The 20,663-nt window shown below is 39.0% G+C and overlaps 1 protein-coding gene and 1 pseudogene across 6 annotated transcripts in view; one reads left to right on the top strand and one right to left on the bottom strand.

Moving 5' to 3' along the window:
- Positions 1-11,890, bottom strand: part of CCDC88A (coiled-coil domain containing 88A) — a 128,186-nt gene extending 116,296 nt beyond the window's left edge. For 2 of the 6 annotated variants that reach the window (XM_047782051.1, XM_047782052.1), the window contains exons 1-2: positions 10,980-11,889; positions 10,780-10,880 (exon numbers count right to left, since the gene is read on the bottom strand). In XM_047782051.1, coding sequence (XP_047638007.1) covers positions 10,780-10,880; positions 10,980-11,042 — 164 coding nt within the window. In that variant the 5' untranslated portion in view covers positions 11,043-11,889. Of the gene's footprint in view, positions 1-10,779; positions 10,881-10,979 lie in introns of all 6 variants that reach the window. The other 4 variants (XM_047782054.1, XM_047782056.1, XM_047782053.1 and 1 more) reach the window with 3 other exon arrangements.
- Positions 11,891-17,139: 5,249 nt separating this feature from the next.
- LOC125126839 (40S ribosomal protein S2-like) lies at positions 17,140-17,372 on the top strand (annotated as a pseudogene).
- The last annotated feature ends 3,291 nt before the right edge of the window (positions 17,373-20,663 follow it).

Here is a 20,663-nt window from a genome sequence, read left to right as displayed (position 1 = left end):
TTTGTATTTAAAACAATAAAATGAGACACTACAAGATTCTGAATCATCACATGTATATTCTATTTATAAATGTAGAAATAGTTTAATTCATTTGCAAAGATTTTAAAGAGTTGAAGAAAATTAAATTAGCCTTCAATTATGAGTAAATGTAATACTCCATTAGCACTGAACATTCAAATAAACTTGGATTTTACTGTAGTTCACCGTTTCCTAATCAGTCTCAGGAAAAATAGATTGGAGTATTGGCTCCACTGATCATTCCCACAACTTCTCATCCTCTACAATTTAGAGATAACCCGGGTCTTAATCAAGGACTAGGACCCAACACCTAAACTAAATTATCCTTGGTCCTTTGCCACCCAAGGAAAAGAAGACAGTCATGTTGTCAACGGTAATGTGAAATTCAAAAAATTTTTTTCTAGCCATCACCAGTAAAGTCAGTCACGTTAAGAACACATCATTTTTCAGAGTTCCCATTGTGGCTCAGTGGTTAACAAATCCGACTAGGAACAATGAGGTTGCGGGTTCGATACCTGGCCTTGCTCAGTGGGTTAAGGATGAGGCGTTGCTTTAGCTATGGTGTAGGTCACAAACACGGTTCGGATTCCACGTTGCTGTGGCTCTGCCACAGGCCGGTGGCTACAGCTCCAATTAGACCCCTAGCCTGGAAATCTCCATGTGCCACAGGAAAGACAAAAAGACAAAAAAAAAAAAAGATACATCATTTTTAAAAATGTCCTTAAAACTACTGAGATATTCCACAAAGTCCAATTTTAATACAAGGATTATTTTAATAAAAGTTCCTGCAGCACTATTCACAATAGCCAGGACATGGAAACAACCCAAATGTCCATCGACAGATGATTGGATTCGGAAGATGTGGTATATATACATAATGGAATACTACTCAGCCATAAAAAAGAACGACATAAAGCAACATGGATGGAACTAGAGAATCTCAAACTGAGTGAGATGAGCCAGAAAGACAAAGACAAATACCATATGATATCACTTATAACTGGAATCTAATATCCAGCACAAATGAACATCTCCACAGAAAAGAAAATCATGGACTTGGAAAATAGACTTGTGGCTGCCTGATGGGAGAGGGAGGGAGTGGGAGGGATCGGGAGCTTGGGGTTATCAGACACAACTTAAAAGAGATTTACAAGGAGATCCTTCTGGGTAGCATTGAGAACTATATCTAGATACTCATGTTGCAACAGAACAAAGGGTGGGGGAAAAAATGTGATGTATACATGTAAGGATAACTTGATCCCCTTGCTGTACAATGGGAAATTTTTAAAAAATATATGGTTTTGTTATAATGAAAAAATCAATTAAAAAAATAAAAGTTCCAATAACTGGTCTTCTCCTGTCCCTATTATTAAATTTTTCTTTAATTATAACACTGTTAAAATTATCTATTTATTATTCAGCTTCCTATTTTAATTCAAAATATTCATGTCTACCTCTAGTGGCAATAAAGAGATTATAGCTTCATAAAGAAGAAAGAAAGAACTCTATTCCATTTTATCCGCCCATTACTATGGTCTAACTTTGGCCCTAAATCACCATTCAGAATTGCAATCTCCAAATCTCAAATTCTTTTTTTTTTGTCTTTTTGCCATTTCTTGGGCCGCTCCCGCAGCAAATGGAGGTTTCCAGGCTAGGGGTCTAATCGGAGCTGTAGCTGCCAGCCTACGCCAGAAACACAGCAACACAGGATCCGAGCCGCGTCTGCAACCTACACCACAGCTCATGGCAACGCCGGATCATTAACCCACTGAGCAAGGGCAGGGACCGAACCTGCAACCTCATGGTTCCTAGTCGGATTCGTTAACCACTGGGCCACGACGGGAACTCCCCAAATCTCAAATTCTTAGAGTCCCCTCTGACCTCAACATCCCATACCACTGTCTCACTACTTCACTCCTTTAAAACCTACTTTTTTTTTTTCCTTTTTGCCTTTTCTAGGGCCGATTCTGCGGCATATGGAGATTCCCAGGCTAGGGGTCTAATCGGAGCCGTAGCCACCAGCCTACGGCAGAGCCACAGCAACTCGGGATCCGAGCCACGTCTGCAACCTACACCAACAGCTCACAGCAACGCCGGATCATTAACCCACTGAGCAACAGGGCCAGGGATAGAACCCGCAACTTCATGGTTCCTAGTCAGATTCGTTAACCACTGCACCAAGACGGGAACTCCCCTACTCTTTCTTCATCATTATGCAAACTCTAGTCTATCAGCCTCCCCCTGACAACACTCACTTTCCTCCTTACTTCAACGTTCACACTCCATTCATTTCAGCTACTCACCTGAGAAGGTTCCTCAAGCTCCTACCCAACATTTACATATCAATCCCTAATTCTGAATAAACTCCACAGATGTTTTAGCCAGTTTTTGAGTGCTAAGCGTCACTGGCTAAATTATTCAACCATGGTGAAAGGCTCCACTACAAATGTGTGGTTTCCAAATCTCAAATAAGCCATCACCCTGCATGACAATACTCGTATTCATCTTTAACTGACTCCCTTTGTGATTTCCTCCCAGCAGCCTTGTGAAATTTTCCACTTTCCTCAAACCTCCAGCCTTTCAATGGTACTGTTTCCTAGGATATGTCTTTGGCCTTCTTGTGTATTTTTTTCCTGACACCCAAATCCTTAGTTTCTATTACAAACTTAAAAGTTAATTCACATATCTCTATCTCTCTTTTAAACCTTTCTCTTGAGCTCCAGACCTATGCATACCCACCTGTCCACAAGATACATCTCACTGCTCACCAGACATTCCAAAACAAACTCAAAATTATTTTCTACACTTCCCCTCCCCTCAACTTTTCATAATCCAACTTTAATTGTTCTCAGTTTTATTCATGAACAATTACTTTGATTAAAACAATCCATACAGCGGGAAAAAATTTAAATTAAATTAAAAACAAAAAAACAACAATCCACCGCTGTATAGCACTGGGAACTATATCTAGTCACTTGTGAAGGAGCATGATGGAGGATAATGTGAGAAAAAGAATGTATATATGTATGCCTGACGGGGCCACTCTGCTTGCTATTCAATAGAAAATTGACAGAACACTGTAAACCAACTATAATGGAAAAAATAAAACTCATTTAAAAAAAAAAAAAAAAACCAGGAGGCCCCTTCATGGTGCAAAGGTTAACAATCCCAACTGAGATTCATGAGAATGTGGGTTCAATCCCTGGACTCGCTCCGGTAGGTTAAGGATTCAGTGTTGCTGTGAGCTGTGGTGTTGGTCACAGACATTGCTGTTATCTGACGTTGCTGTGGCTGTGGTGTAAGTCAGCAGCTGTAGCTCCAATTCGACCCCTAGCCTGGGAACTTCCATATCCCAAGAGTGCAGCCCTAAAAACCAAAAAAAAAAAAAAAAAAAACCCAAACCGAAGTTTCCCTAGTGGTGCAGCAGAAATGAATTCAACTAGGAACCATGACGTTGCAGGTGTGATCCCTGGCCTCACTCAGTGGGTTAAGGATCCAGCGTTGCCGTGAGCTGTGGTATACATCACAGACACAGCTCAGATCTGTCGTTGCTGTGGCTGTGGCGTAGGCTGGCAGCTGTAGCTCTGGTTACACCTCTATCCTGGGAACCTCCATATGCCATGGGTGTGGCCCTAAAAAGCAAAAACATAAAAATTTAAATTTAAAAAAAAAAAAGCCTTAGCAAAGGGAAAATTATAAAATCCTAGGAAAGGTTACACAGGGGACTTTAATTGTACATATAATAACAAGTGTGACAAAAGTTAAGGCTATAAAGCTTTATGCTAAGATTACAATGTTTATCATTCTATACCCTCTAGTCTTTTATGGATGCTTGAATGTTGCACAATAAAAATATATTTAAATATTTTTTTAAAAAAATCCAAGATGCTTTTCAAGGTCACCTGGTATAAACCTCATCATTTCTATCTAAGTGGTAAAACAATACACATTCTTAAGCCTTTGGCACATTTGGAAGCAATCAGATTGCCAGTGCATGCTTTGTTTCACCTTCGGTTTAAAATCTGAAAGGATATATATCTTTTCTTTGTGAATTCTGGGTATCTTGTTGTATTTTTCCTTTAAGCAAAGAAGGATCCTGGCTCTTCTAGGTATTTTCATGTTTGGTCATTTCTTTTTTTTTTTTTTTTTGTCTTTTTGCCTTTTCCAGGGCCTCACTTGCGGTATACAGAGGTTCCCAGGCTAGGGGTCGAATTGGAGCTGTAGCCACCAGCCTACGCCAGAGCCACAGCAACCTGGGATCTGAGCAGTGTTTGTGACATACATCACAGCTCATGGCAATGCCAGATCCTTAGCCCACTAATCAGGGCCAGGGATTGAACCCGCAACTTCATGGTTCCTAGTCGGATTCATTAACCACTGAACCATGACGGGAACTCCTATTTGGTCATTTCTACTTTCCCACTATGAATAAATCAGCCTGCTAACCAAAATTATATAATGGTTAATTTTATGTGTTAACTTGGCTGGACTACAGTGCCCAGATATTCGGTGAAATATTATTCTGGATGTTCTGTGACGGTGTTTTCTGGATGGGATTTACATTTAAATCAGTGGATTTTGAGTAAAGCACATTACCCTCCATAATGCGTTTGTTTGTTTGTTTTTTAAAATCTGGTAGGTATGTGGCTCATCAGTAACGAACCCAACCAATATCCATGAGGACACGGTTTCGACCACTGGCCTCACTCAGTGGGTTAAGGATCCCACATTGCCTTGAGTTGTGGTGTAGGTCACAAACGCTGCTCAGATCCTGCACTGCTGTAGCTGTGGTGTAGGCCAGCAGCTGTATCTCTGATTCAACCCTGAGCCTAGGAACTTCCATTTACCACGGGTGCAGCATTAAAAAGACCAAAAAAACAAAAACAAACAAACAAAAAAAAAACCCCAACAGTTAACAGTTATTGAGCACTTACTATATGCTTAGCACTGTGCACAAATCATCCTATTTGCTTCTTGTGATAACCCTGTGGTTCTCTTTTTATACTGCTTATAAGTGAGAAAACTGAGAAGTGAAATGATACCAAAAGAGATCAAACAAAAACAAGATGTGAAAGACCATGACTTGTTTGGGGAAATATAAATAGGCAGATATGATACAGCACAGGATAACAATAATGACAAATACCAGCACTGAGCATACAATGGTCAATGAAAGAGAAAACAGATAACCATCTCTGCCTTAGCGACATTACGCCTACTCCAAGAAGGAAACATTATCTCCCATCTTAGAGATGTAGGAACTGAGATTTAGAGATGTATTTTAAATAAATTGTTTAAAGTCGCACTGTGTGTGTGTGTGTGTGTGTGTGTGTGTGTAGTAAACCAAGCCTGATTCCAAGTCCAAATTCATTTCACTTTACCACCTAGCCTATTATTCACTTATTCAGCAGAAGTATATCAAGAACCTACTGTGTGTCAAGCACTGTATTAGGAACAGAAAGCTTAAAGACATAGTGCTTGGCTTCAAGAAATTCACAGGTTAGTCAGTAGAGTCACGCATACCAAGAACTGCTATTACTGAGGTATATACAGGGTCCTATAGAAGCACAAGGAGGAATACTTAGGATGGGCCAGGGAATAGCAGAGAAGTTAAAGAAAGCAATAGCAAGGAGGTGGAACTATGTTCTAAGGAAGGAAAGAGTGTGTAGAAAAGCACAGAGACATATGGGAACACAGTGTATCTTTGGGAACTCTAAGTTTGCTCAATCTTAGGCTATGCCCTGAGGATTGGTGCTATGCAAAGATGAAAACAGAGAATCTGGCAGAAGCCAGACCTCAAAGGAGTCTAAATGCTCAAGAAATGTGTCTACCCTGAAGGGAGAAGAAAGCTGCTGAACCATTTTAAAGATTAAGAGTGACATGATTAAATCTGATTTAGCAAGTTTCATATGATCACAGATGAGAAGACAACTTGACGGGAGGCAAGCCAAAGGTAAGGAGTCCAGTCAGGAGCTACTGCATTAATGCCAGAGTCAGGAACACATCTGAGCAATGTTTAGGGAGGCAAATCACAAAGCCTGAGTGTATTTTTAAAGAAGCAAAATAAAAACAAAACTAAACAAAAATGGTATGACAGAGAGCATACCAAAATTCAGAGTCAATACCATACTTGGTAAGACAACTTATATATTTTATAAGCCATTTTAGGGTTATTATAGTCATGAAGTTAGCATAATCTATTTTCTTTTTAGCACAATCTATTTTTGAATCTTAAGCACGAATAGAACTAAGGAACATTTCTCCGTCAACGTCCTCTATTAAAAGGCTTCTTTAGGCACACTTTATGAAGCTGCTTCTCAGGAAATACATAAGCAGAAGTTAGATGACCTTGTGTCATATAAAAATGATTTTCATAGTAGATAAAGAAATGCCATAAAAAGCATATCACAATTACTACATAATTCAAGTACAGATCTCTATAGCCATCTAATGGGGCTGAATCATAGAGAGTAATTTCAATATTGTTTTGATACCATTAATAATTTTCTTGGTATTCAAAACCCAACATATCCATATTTTCAAATGCTTAGGTAATATGAATAAGATTATGAAATAAAATATCACAAGTTCCTTAAAAATTCACAGCAAGTAATATTCTAAATTGGTTACCAAACTGCATGTCATCTCAAACAAGAATACAATTATTTCCACTTCACTGTCACCAAGCCCTATATCTGAAAACTGGCATTGAGAAAAAAAAGATTTCATTTGAAGTAGGAAAATGCCCTGCAGCATGCAGAAGAGCTGGCCCATCACTCCAGATCTCTAAATAAGCTTCCCCTTCCCATTAGTTAAAGAGGAATGATGCCATGTCACAAGCTCTTACAGAGATTCTTTGATTCAAGAAGCTACTCAATGAAATCCAAGATTCGTCTCTGAATACAGTGAATCCCAAAATCAAAGAAGACTCCAAAATTACAAGGCAGAGTCAGTAAACTGGCATGAAGTCAGCTATTTCAGGTTCTAAGTCAAAGATGACAAATCCAGAGTCATTAATCAATATTCTTAATAAACACTTTAGATGAAAAAAAACAAAAAAACAAAAACAAAGAACCTCTACCATAAGGATCCTATAACAAAATTCGATGTCACATCTGAAAGCAGGAATATATAACTGGCAGGGCAAAAAATGTAATTTTGAATATAAAAACAGATATTCCACTTCTGGCCAAGATGGAGTAACAGGAACCAAATTTACCCTCCTGCCTGAAACAACTGGGAAGGGAAAAAAAAGTTAAAAATACACAAAGCATTTTTTTCCACAACAATGAACATCAGGCAACAAAGGGCAGTAGATTCTTGATAAATGGGAAACATACAAGTTAAGTCCTACAACTGCCCCAGCTTATTGCCTTGAAAGAGTTTCTAGGCCACAGAACAGGAATGGGAACCTAGGCAGAGCAAAAGGTGGTCTCCCTGAGGTTGAGGAGACACAGCAAGGTAACTATCACATAAAAGCAGAGTACCTAGGAGAGCTGCACAGAAAGACGCAGAGATCTGCAGAGGGTATCCCTCAAGTCTTCCGCTGAGTACTTATCAGTACATGCATGTGTATAGTTTAAACTACCCACAGACAATGAAAGTACCACTAAAAAGGCTTAGAGGGAATACCACCCAGAGCTCACATAGTTCCAGGAATAGTTCCTGTTCCCACCAGCTCTGGCTGAGTACTCCGGCAGAGTACTCAGAAGGGTTTTTTGTCTCAAGAGTACAACAAAGACAAAGTGGTACTGCCTAACACAACTTAAAAGCAAGATCTGAAAAGATCACTGTTTCCAAATAACTTAACTGCATTCCAGAACAAAGCTCAAGAATAACTTTTAATGGAATGCAAAAATACCCTATACCCAACAACAAGGTAAAATTTCAAATGTATGGCATCTAATCAAAAATTACCAGGCAAAAAGCAAGAAAATACAATCCACAATGAGAAGAAAAACTAATCAAAACCAGCCAAGAAATGGCACAGACAGTATTAGTAGACATGAACATTAAGCCAGTTGTTATTGTATTCTATATGTTCAAGAAGCTAGCGAAAAGACAAAGCATAAAAGCTATAGACATGGAAGATATAAGAAAGACTGAATTTCTAGAGATGAAACTATAATATCTTAAATGAAAGATACACTAGATGGAATTAACATCAGATTAAACATTACAGAAAAAAGATGAATTCAGCAAGATTATCCAAAATGAAAAAAAGGCTGAAAAAAATTGAACAATGTATCAGTGAGCAATAAGCAGCCTTATGCATATGTAACTGGACTTCCAAAAGGAGGAAAGGGGGAAAAAACAGATAGAGAGACAGATAGATAGATAGGTATTTAAAGAAATAATAGGAAAATATTTTTACAAATTTGATTAAAAACAACAAACCCACCGATCCAAGAAGCTCAATGAATTCCAAGCATAAAGATGAAGAAAAATGATGAAGAAAAACACAAAGTTTCATTTACGAAGGGTTCTCACTTGCAAATTCTATAACCAAATGTAATCTAGAAGTTACTTAGACTGAAGCTAACTTCTAGGTTAACTTACTGGGTAGTTTCAATCGACGATTTAATAGAGTATATTTAATCAAATATTAATTTGAGCGAAATGCTTAGTAGAAATCTTAGTGATTTCAAAATTTGCAAAATACAGTTTTTAAAATAATGTATCTTTTGTTGTCCTATTAGGTAAACAATTTGGTAATAAAATAAATTTGTGCCGATCTTAGTAAGTTTCTTTTTAAAGCTAAAGTATACGTCTTTCTTTTTTTTTTTTTCTTAATTTTCTCTTTAATTTATATAGGTCATTCAGATCAGAATTAGGACAATGAGAAAACTTTTTTTTTTTTTTTTTAAAGAAACTGAGAGGTGGAACTGAAAACAGAAGCAGATTTGAGGTTTGGAATGGAGCTAGTCCTCCCGAAAAAACAACCTGGCAACCACTATTTTGGAACACCAACACTTTCAAAATACACACACATATATATTTTAAGTATAAAACTAAACTCAAAGTAGAAAAGCTAAAGTGTCTGTTTTTAGCATCTCGGCTAACTATTCAGGATTCAAAAAAATATAAGTATTTTTGGAAAAAGAATCATTCCAATAAAAACCATTAAAGGGTAAAATGTAATGCATTTTCCTACTTTTGTGAACACACCTGTATTTTGGGGGGTTCTGCACACAAATATGAAATTTTCTGTCTAAAAACAAACAAGAAAAGAGACATAGGAGAACAAGTTCTGAGTATCTACTGTAATGGCTACCCTTCCTGTCATTTGTGTTCCCTAAAACAGAAGTCAGTTTAATTATTCTATCATTTTGCTTGGGAAATTGTGGATATTTCAAAGATTAAAAATAGTTCCATGAAAGAGCTGCCCAAAATACATTTATTATCCCTGGAAATAATTAATGTCTACATTCCCTTTTCCCTTTCTTAAGAAAAAAGCACATACACATATACATTTAGATAACATATTTCTTTGGATGCCTATACAAATATAACACTTTTGGAAAACATGTAGTAGTATAATTCTTTCCCATAAAATCAACATAAATCTGAAAAACAGCAAACAAATCTCTTTGAGCATATAGAGTACAAGTCTCTTTGAGAACACAGACTGAGAAGTTACCAATGGAAGAGTTATTTATGGATTTGACATAACCCTTCTAAGTAAAAAAATCTAAAAAAAACGAATACTAAAAAAGCATAGAATTTATAATTTTATATGTTAGGTTATTATCTATTAACGGTAAACTTATTCTCTGGCAACAATTATTCATTAGTAATACACTAAATTCCCACATACACAAAACATATGAATGTCTTAAAATTGAAAGTTCCAAGCTACTCTTGTAATCAGATTGTATTCAAGAGTAATAGGCTAAATATATATTTGAGCACAACTACAATATTCACTACACTGATATGCTGAGAATACATGTATGCTACAATACCTATGATAAAAACTGAGTTTTTGTTTCTTTGATCCAGCTACCAATGTCATTTTGATATTCAATTGCCACCCCAAAAACACTTTATTATTTTAAATCGATATCATAAACATAAAAGACAAAGATCTGCCTACTAAATCATTAGCTAGTTGTCACCAAGATTTCAACCATTTGCATTTCAAAACCAGCTCTAAGAATACCTTAAGATGACCTCTCAAATATTAATCTAATAATTCACACAATAAATCACCTAATCACATTAGTTATTATATGCATATAAATTACTTGCTACAGCAACAGTCCTCACCAATCAGAACTGTTGTCTGAAATTCTCTCCTCCAAAATCTGTTATTACTTCATCAGTTTCAAAATTTGAGCCATTTATTTTTAGACACAAAGGTTAATAAGAAACATTTCTGCACCAAATGCACATAACTTCACAGTAAAGGTTTTTCCCCCCTTAGGAAACTATTCTAATTCTCCTCCTCATTTTACCAAATTATCAAAGAGGACACAACGTGGTTTGGATTTCAGCACTGAAGACAATAAGTGACAATGCACGATTTGCAGAAGGGAAAATTAAAGTTTCACAATTTTAACCGGCATAATTACTGGTTGTGATAAATGGGCTGGGCGTAAGATTACTACTCCTTTCAAGGTCCAATTCTAAAAACCACCTGAATTTTTCCGTCCAAAGAACTAAATTAGGATCTTAAAATACAAAGTCTCTAAGTTCACAGTATGACATTAAAAAAAAAAAAAAAGAATTGTCTAGAAAGAAAAAAAGAAGAACACTTACATTTGGAGCATAACTTGGTTCAAGAATACCCCATCCACCAAAGCCACATATTCGTCCAGGTTGGTCACATTTCCTGCAGCCAGAGGTCCAAACGTTTTAACCTAGAACAGAATGATGATCATCACGACACGAACGCCCACCTCCATCTCTGCAGGCACAAATAATGCAGCTAAATACACAAAAAATAACACCCCACTTACCCAAGTGACCAAGGGACTGGTCATGAACTGCTCCAGAAGGGGAGTAAAAATCTCGTTCTCCATTTTACAGATAATGTACTTGAAAAAAGGAACTATCACAAAAATAAGCCTAAGGAATTGGTCACTAAACGCTAAAGTAAGTAGAAATCAATTAAAGTCCATTTTGGCATAGGATGAAAATCCCATCGTGGAGAGGAGAAAAACTCTCCCACCTCAAAAAACACCCCAGGGGGAACCGAGCTGAAATCCTGGTAAGCGGATTCGATAGCAACCACGAGCGGTAGCCTGCGCTGGAAATGTCTGTACCGGGCGAGGAGGGGCAGAGAAAAGGCATCTGGAGGAGGAGGAAGGGAGAAGGGGCTGGAGCAGCAAGACAAAAAGCCCGTCAAGGTTGCCCAGCTCCTGGAGGAGCCAGACCTGCGAGGCTGCCCCCAATGAATTAATCCCAGTGTGGGATAAATGAAATCTCACGTTAGATACTATGTTAAAGGTTCTTTGCTGCCGCCAGGCTCGACCTCCGCGTTCTCCTCAACACGTTCCACCCACCAGTGGGCATGGAGCCGCTTTGACCCTCAGAGCCTCCCCAGCCCGCAGCCCCTCACCAACGACAGGCAGGGCTCGCCCCTTCCCCTCGAGCACACACCATCCTTTCGCCGACCCTGAGCCTTGCCGCCTGCCCCCTTCCCCTCCCGGGGGTGGGGGCTTGAATGTGTGTCCCTAACCCCCCAGTTTCCCGAGCCCTGCCAGCCTTTTCAGCGCGCCTCTGGGAAGCCCTGGCACAAAATCACCACCGCGCTCCAGCCTCCTCCTCCGCCCTCTCTGGAGGAGCCGGAGTAACGGCCTCAGAACCGCAGTGCCGCATCACACCCCGCTCCTCGCCTACCAACCAGCGCCGCCAGCCCGCCGTCAAAGAGAGCGAGTGCTCCTTCCGCGCCCATATCCTTCCGCCGGCTCCCCGCCCCTCCCGCGCCGCAGCCTCTGGATTGTGGGAGAAGAAAACCGCTGCATGAGCGCGCTCCCGAGCGCACGCACCCCGGCCCGGCCCCCGCCGCCGCCCAGATCCTGGCGGCGGGCGCGGCGTGGACGCGCGCTCGCTGCAGCTGCTGCGGCGGCCCGGGCCTCGCGCGCTCCCAGGACGGTTGCCAGGGCCTGGGGGGCGGGGATGGGGAAGGCTGAGGAAGGGGTCTCTGTCTGCTAGCTCGTTCTGCCTAATTATGGTTTATTTCCTCCCTGAGTGCCTTCTTTGATGTGTGAAGGAAAGGGAACGAAATCCCTCCCTTTTAAACATGAGGGATGCAGACAGCTTTTTTCGGACAGTTAGATTTGATCTGTTAAGCGTGATCTCGCCAGCAAAACGGAATAGGAAAACTCACTGCAGTAAATCGCAAACGACAGACCTGAGCTGGAAAGTTAGTGGGTTTTTTTTTTTTTTCCTTTTTTCTTCTCCTAAACACACACACACAAAAACAAAAAACCAGTCCACGAAAGCAGGCATGCTCTTCAAAGTTGCAAGTGCATGTAGTAGGATTTCAAATAACCAAAGTCCTAAAACGTGTTGATATTTCCTGACTGGTGCAAACGTGATTCAGACATTGTTGTTTGACTATTTGGTGATTGAAAAAAATCCAAACAAAATCAAGAGCTACTAGGAGGAAACATTTGGAAGTCATCCAATTTGGGTGACAAATAAACAGATTACATATTTGTCATAAATCTCAATGCTGTGCACGACTAGAACCATCAAAGTAATTTTAACAGTTCCCCAGCAAAATCAAGTGTTACTCCTCATTTTGAAGGAAAATAAATATCTTTTCCCTGGGACAAAATGTCATGTAAAACAATTTTTTTGAGAAAAAATATAGTTTTGCAATGTGTGCCGTTTACATTTACATAAATATCTGCTTTGAATACTTATATTTTAAATTAGCAGTAAAAATGTTTTTGTCATAACACTAAATTAAGAACAGCACAATTTCTTAATTAGGTTGTTAAGAGCCTGGGCTCTAGAGTCTTCCTGCCGGATTCAAATCCAGGCTCAGATACTTAACAGCTGTGTGAGCATAGGCATGTCTCTGAACCTCTCGGAGATTCATTTCCTTCATGTGTAAAGCAGGGTTAAATTAATAGAGTTAAATTAAGTGGCAACTTACAGTAAGTGCTTTGTAATTGTTATTGGTGGTTTTTTTTTTTTATCATTTTTGCACTCAAATTAAAAATCTTGAGGAAAAAACTTGAAATGCAACCTCTCTTACTCAAGTTGCAGGAGAAAGAATCTTGCTTTAGAAAGCAGGGAAATGTCCTTCTCAAATCATCTTAATTAAAATGAGGATACATTCATGTGACACTTAGCTAGGTGGTATTCAGAGTAGAATCTTGCATTGCCCTGGCCTACCCATGACTTGGGTCATCCTGGTTGCTAGCAATCTTTTCCTTCTGCTCTTGATGACTCTTTCTTAATCACAATCCTTTATTTGGAAACATAGACCAAGAGTGAGCAGGCACCAATAAGGAAGTATTGATTTCAGGAAGAGTCTGATGCCCAACATGTCCACTTTTCTTTGTAATCCCTCAGAAGCTCAACTAAACAACATGGAAGAGTTCATGCCTGTAGTGTGGTTTATCTGCAGACAAACCAGAACTTCTTCATTCATTAAAAAAAAATAATAATAACCCATCAGGTTTAACACCAAGTCCAAGTTAAGTGCATTTGGGGTAGCAGTGACTGAAGAGTTAGCACAGGAGTTGTATGTTAAGATGTCATTTCTTGCCCTCTTTACATTTAGTAGCTAACCCTCACAGAAATCTGGATTCCCCTTTAGAACCAGATGGCCCCAGATGCTTCCTGGTCTATCTTTAGGCTTTACACACACACACACACACACACACTCTCTCTCTCTCTCTCTCTCTCTCTCTCTCTCTCTCTCTCTCTCAACAAAGAAACATGAGGAGTTAATTGTAAAAACAGGAAGCTTTAGACCAGACTGAGGTCTGGAGTAACTTATTTGAAAACCTATGAATTCACAATTCCCTAGTTCAACAGCAGCCTTAGAAATTCTCTATGATCTCTCAAGAGGACAATCAGGAAACTTCTCTGTCTGGTAAAAGAGGAATTGTACATTATACACAGTTTAATGGTCTTTGGATTGCAACATCCTGTAATATTAAATCCAAAAGTTTCCTCCTATCCTCTTTTCACTTTGGAAGAGAGTTCTCAAGATTTCTTCAAGGTACTTTTGTTTTGTGCTTAATAGTCATTTGTCCTAAATTTATCCTTTCTTAAAATGTTAAATTTCCCAGGAAAGGACTTTGGAAAAATCATGCCCACCTGGTTAGGATCTCAGTTATTAGGTCCAGTCTCTTCTAATAAGAAAGTAAATGGTTGGAATGAACCATGATGCAATTTAGGAATCACTAGAGAATGATTCTTCCCGGTGTATTTTAATTGAGACTTCCCTGCAGATTGCACTTACATAACACTACCTGTAGGCCCAAAACAGCAATGTTTACCTCCATTTTGATTTATGTTACAGGAAGTGAGAGACTCACCCTGAACCAGAATCTTATAAATATTTGCAAAGCTAATCATATCCATAAGTTAGTATAATAAAAACAATGCAAATACAGCAGCAGAATGGCACTATTGTTAGTAATAGCCCCAAATGGAAACAACCACAATGTCCATCAACTGATAATTGAATAAATTAAAGGTGGTATAGCTGTACAATGGAATATTATTTGGCAGTAAAAAAGAATGAAGTACTGGCACATGCTACAACATGGATGCTACATTATGCTATATTAAAGAAGCCTGTCACATATTATATGACTGCATTTATATGAAATATGCAGAAGAAATAAATCTATAGAGACAGAAAGTGGGTTAGTATTTGTCTCAGTCTGGAGAGGATGAGAGGAAATGGGATTCATGGATTTAGGGGTATGGGTTTCTTTTTGAGAAAATAAAACTATTCTAAGTTTGTGGTGATGCCGAGTTCCCGTCATGGTTCAGTGGTTAACGAACCCAACTAGGAACCATGAGGTTGCAGGTTCGATCCCTGGCCTCGCTTAGTGGGTTAAGGATCCGGTGTTGCCTTGAGCTGTGGTGTAGGTTGAAGACATAGCTTGAATCTGGTGTTGCTGTGGCTGTGGAATAAGCCAGCCGCTACAGCTCTGATTCAACCCCTAGCCTGGGAACCTCCATATGCTGTAGGTGCGGCCCTTAAAAAAAAAAATAAGGCTAGGTTTGTAGTGATGGATACACAATTCTGTGAATATACTAAAAGTCATTAAATTTGACCCCTAAAGTGGCTGAATTTGTCAATTATTTCTTTTAAAAAAACTTTTTTTTTTAAGGGCCTCACCTGAAGCATATGGAAGTTCCCAGGCTAGGTGGGTCGAATTGGAGCTGCAGGTGCCAGCCTATGCCCCAACCACAGCCATAGCAATGTGGAATCAGAGCCGCATCTGCAACTTAATGAGCATCTGCTCATTAACCCACTGAGGGAGGGCAGGGATCAAACGCACATCCTCATGGATACTAGTCAGGTTCGTTACCACTGAACCAAAACTGGAACTCCAAAAAAGCTATTTTTAAAAAAGAATAGCACCACTGCTTCATGAATCTTTAAAAGAAATGCCACACTATCAAGAAATCAGTCAGTCAGTATGTCAGGGTCTTCTTTTAACCATGGTGACCAGTTTAAATGCCTAACGACTGGCAAGAGCTCAGAGATGAGCAACTTCTAAGACTTACTCTAGTTAACTAATGACCTAGAGAAAGCATTAGCTGGAGATTACAGCTTGCCAGTGAATTTGAAGAACTAAAAAGACACTGGGATCATAAAATACACGGCTTTCAAGACAGATTTTTCCTAAGTCTATCTGATCTTTTTCTCAGAAAAAAGCATGGAGGAATACATAAATATCATGTAATCTTTTATTTCTCAGACTGAGTATGTCTTCAATAGCTAAACTGTTTTTCATTTGTTATCATTTTATGGAAATCTTGTAGAAAGCCACTACAATTGTCTAAGCTTTACCGAACACAAATTTACCTTTCATTTAAAAAAGTCATTCACACTTAACCTAAATGATTATGTTGTGCTTTTACTATAATGACGTATTCAGAGGCTCTTGAGAAGTGCGAAGGTATTTGACATATATTCCCAGGTCCTGGACAAATATGTTTTGAGTTTTTGTTTTCCTTGAATAGTTTTCCTATCTTCTCTCCTGGCTCTCAGTTTTGTTTTTTTTTTTTTTTTGTCTTTTGTTGTTGTTATTGTTGTTGTTGTTGTTGTTGCTATTTCTTGGGCCGCTCCCGTGGCATATGGAGGTTCCCAGGTTAGGGGTCGAATCGGAGCTGTAGCCACCGGCCTACACCAGAGCCACAGCAACAAGGGATCCGAGCCGCGTCTGCAACCTACACCACAGCTCACGGCAACGCCGGATGGTTAACCCACTGAGCAAGGGCAGGGACCGAACCCGCAACCTCATGGTTCCTAGTCGGATTCCTTAACCATTGCGCCACGACGGGAACTCCACTCTCAGTTTTTATTGCTGAAAATACCTAGATGATGAATCCCCATTTGAGGAATTCTCTTGTGGTTCAGGGGACTAAGGATCTGGCGTTGTCACTGCAGTGGCTTGGGCTGCTGCTGTGACATGGGTTCAGGCCCTGACCCAGGAAATTCCACATTCTGTGGGCATGGTGAAAAGAAAAAAAAAAAAAAAAAGAGTGTCTTTTAAAGATAAAAAAAGTCACTCTTCCATTCTGGCTATAAGCCTCTATGATCGACTCATTTATACCCTAGAGTCATATATTAGTAATACCTACTTAGAACATAGTCTATGTCAGAACATATGATGGAACATTAATAAATAGACAAAAACTTCATGTGGCAGGCACTATCTTCACAGTGAAAAGAAGACCAGAAATATAATTGATAAATTATACACCCTGACACAAAAGCTTAAGATTGTCTAATAAAAGAAACACAAACTGGCTATTCTTGGGCATAATAATACCATTTTTAGGGCATCATTTGAATTTGCCACATAGCATTTCCTTTTAGGTAAATCAGCAAGTAAGTTTCCACATAAGGTACCACAGGGGCTTTTAGGCTACTAAAAAAAGGGGCTACCTGTGCCCAAGAAGCTACTGATGATGGAGGGAATTGACGACTGCTACGCCTCTGCCAGGGGCTGCACTGCCACCTTGGGCAACTTTGCCAAGGCCATCTTTGATGCCATTTCCAAGATGTACAGCTATCCCACTCCTGATCTCTGGAAAGAGACAGTGTTCACCAAGTCTCCTTATCAGGAATTCACTGATACCAGACTCATACCAGAGTTTCCGTGCAGAGGACCCATACTCCAGCTGTGGCCACCTCATAGTTTTATATGAAAAAAATAAAACGAGTGAAGCAGAAAAGGGGGGGGCTAAAACAAATACATCTATTTATAGAAAATGGAGATCTGGTTCAATATCAAAAAATAAAAATTAAAAATGAGGAAATATGAAGACATTTTATTTCCTCCTGTTGAATGATAGTAAGAAGATGTACAAAAATGATACACATGTATGAGACTATATTTGATGTTCTGCCATTTAAAGTTAAAATTCATGCGAAACTTCAAAAAATCCTAATGTGAATGTTTTTATTTTCTAATTTTCAGTCAATATATGCTAGTTGAATATTTTCTTTTTCTTTTCTTTTTTTCTTTTGTCTTGTAGGCCACACCCACGGCATAAGGAAGTTCCCAGGCTAGGGGTTGAATTGGAGCTGCAGCTGCCAGTTTGTGTCACAGCCACAGCAATGCAGAATCACAGCTGCATCTGCAACCTACACCACAGCTCACAGCAATGCTGGATACTTAACCCACTGAATAAGGCCGGGGATCGAACCTGCATCCTCATGGATAATAGTCGGGTTTGTTATCGCTGAGCCATGACAGGAACTCCAATATTTTCCTAAAATAATAGTTCAGTCTTAATTTTATTCCATGAACTTTGTATTTTAAAGGTCTGTCTTTCATTTCTTAAACTAAAATAGCAGTATAAAATATTCAGTTCTGTGAAGCTGAACATATTTCATATTTTAAAAATTATTTTCTCATTATTCATTGTTATATTTGGAAAATCAACAACAGAAAAAGAAGAAACCACAAAGAAAGGTCAAGCCTATAATTCTGCTACTCAGAAGTTAATATACTGCTATGTATATTTCATATTATTTTTAAAAACTCTACCACTCTCAAAACACCACTAGAAAATATAACAATGATCAAAATTTGAACATGAGTCACAGTTTAAATTATTCAATAAATGGAAATCAAATGAATTTTTAATAACAATACTCACCATATGTTAAATGTGTAGAACTGCCAGGTTACCAATATTTAAAACATCAAACCCCAAATTTCCATAACTGTCTCTAAACTTGACTTATAAATCTTTCAAAAAAATAAAGATTTATTTTCTAGGTTTAAAGTACAATTGAGGTTGTATTTGTTAGTGTGTTGCTTTTTTTTTTTTTTGGTCTTTTTGTCTTTTTAGGGTCGCACTGGTGGCATATTGAGGTTCCCAGGCTAGGGGTCAAATCGGACCTACAGCTGCCAGCCTACACCACAGCCACAGCAACGTGGGATCCAAGGCATGCCTGTGACCTACACCACAGCTCACGGCAACGCCGGATCCTTAATCTGAGCAGGGCCAGGTATCGAATCTGAGTTCTCTTGGATGCTAGTCGGGTTCGCTAACTGCTGAGCCACTACAGGAACTCCTCTTGCTTCCTTTTTTCATATGATTTTTATTTTTTCCATTATAGTTGATTTACAGTGTTCTGTCAATTTCTACTGTACAGTAAAGCAACCCGGTCATACATATTTTTTTTTCTCACATTATCCTTCATCATGTTCCATCACAAGTGATTAGATATAGTTCCCTGTGCTATACAGCAGGATCTCATTGCTTATCCCCTCCACATGCAGTAGTTTGCATCTATTAACCCCAGACTCCCAATCCATCCCATTCTCTCCCCCTCCCCCTTGGCAACCACAAGTCTATTCGCCAAATCCTTGAGTTTCTTTTCTGTGGAAAGTTTCATTTGTGCCATATATTAGATTCCAGATAATGTCATATCATATGGTATTTGTCTTTCTCTTTCTGACTTACTTCACTCAGTATGAGAGTCTCTAGTTCTACCCATGTTGCTGAAAATGGCATTATTTTGTTCTTTTTTATAGCTGAGTAGCATTCCATTGCGTATATATACTACATCTTCTTAATCCATTCATCATCGATGGACATTTAGGTTGTTTCCATGTCTTAGTTATTGAGAATAGTGCTAAAATAAACATATGGGCACATGTATCTTTTTCAAGGAAAGTTTTGTCGAATACATGCCCAAGAGTGGGATTGCTAGGTCATATGGTAATTCTATATTTAGTTTTCTGAAGTTCCTCCATACTGTTTTCCACAATGGTTGTACCAATTTACATTCCCACCAAAAGTGCAGGAGGGTTCCCTTTTCTCCACACCCTCTCCAGCATTTGTTATTTGTGGACTTCTTAATGATGGTCATTCTGACAGGTGTCAAGGTGGTACCTCATAGTAGTTTTGATTTGCATTGCTCTGTTAGTGATGTTGAGCATTTTTTCATGTGCTTGTTGGACATCTGCATATCTTCTTTGGAGAAATGTCTATTCAGGTCTTTTGCCCATTTTTCAATTGGGTTCTTGTTTTTTTTTTTTCTGTTGAGTTGTATAAGTTGTATATTTTAGAGATTAAGCTCTTGTCAGTTGCCTCATTTGAAACTATTTTCTCCCATTCCATAGGTTGTCTTTTTGGGTCTTTTGTGATTTCCTTTGCTGTGCAAAATCTTGTCAGTTTGATTAGGTCCCATTGGTTTGTTTTTACTTTTATTTCTGTTGCCTTGGGAGACTGACCTAAGAAAACATTTGTAAGGTTAATGTCAGAGCATTCTTGGTGTCTTCATTAATCAACATTGATTGAGTTCAAATATCTGAGATAGCAAATGAAGTACACCAAATGCAGAGAAGATTGTGTCCAGCTGAGGACGAAATAAATAAAAAGACAAATATACCATTCAACCAATTAGTTCAAAGGTCAGCAAAGTTTTTCTTCAGAAGGTTAGATAGTAAATATTTTAGGCTTTGTGGGCCATAGGGTTTCTATTACAAGTACTCACCACTGACATGGTAACATAAGGCAGCCATAGGCTTTGCATAAAGAAATAGATGTTAGAGTTCTCTTGCGGTGAGGTGGATGAAGGATCTGGCATTGTCACTGCAATGGCTTGGGTGGCTGCTATGGCGTGGGTTTGATCCCTGGCCTGGAACTTCCACTTGCCACAGGCACAGCCAGGAAAAAAAATAAAAAGAGGAATAGGTGTTACTGTGTTGCAGTTAAACTTTATTTGTTAAAAGAGACAGTGGGCCACATTTGCTTTGTCAGGCCATAGTTTATCAACCCTAAATTAGCAGTCATTGGGAGTTCCATTGTGGCTCAGTGGTTAATGAACCCAACTAGTATTCATGAGGATACGTGTTTGATCCCTGCACCTGCTCAGTGGGTTAAGGATCCAGCGTTGCCGTGGCTGTGGCATAGGCCGGCAGCTACAGCTCCGATTCGACCCCTAGACTGGGAACCTCCATATGTAACAG

This window comes from Phacochoerus africanus, chromosome 5 (genome assembly GCF_016906955.1).
Source record: "Phacochoerus africanus isolate WHEZ1 chromosome 5, ROS_Pafr_v1, whole genome shotgun sequence".
NCBI lineage: Eukaryota > Metazoa > Chordata > Mammalia > Artiodactyla > Suidae > Phacochoerus > Phacochoerus africanus.
This window is presented reverse-complemented; position numbering and strand designations above follow the sequence as displayed.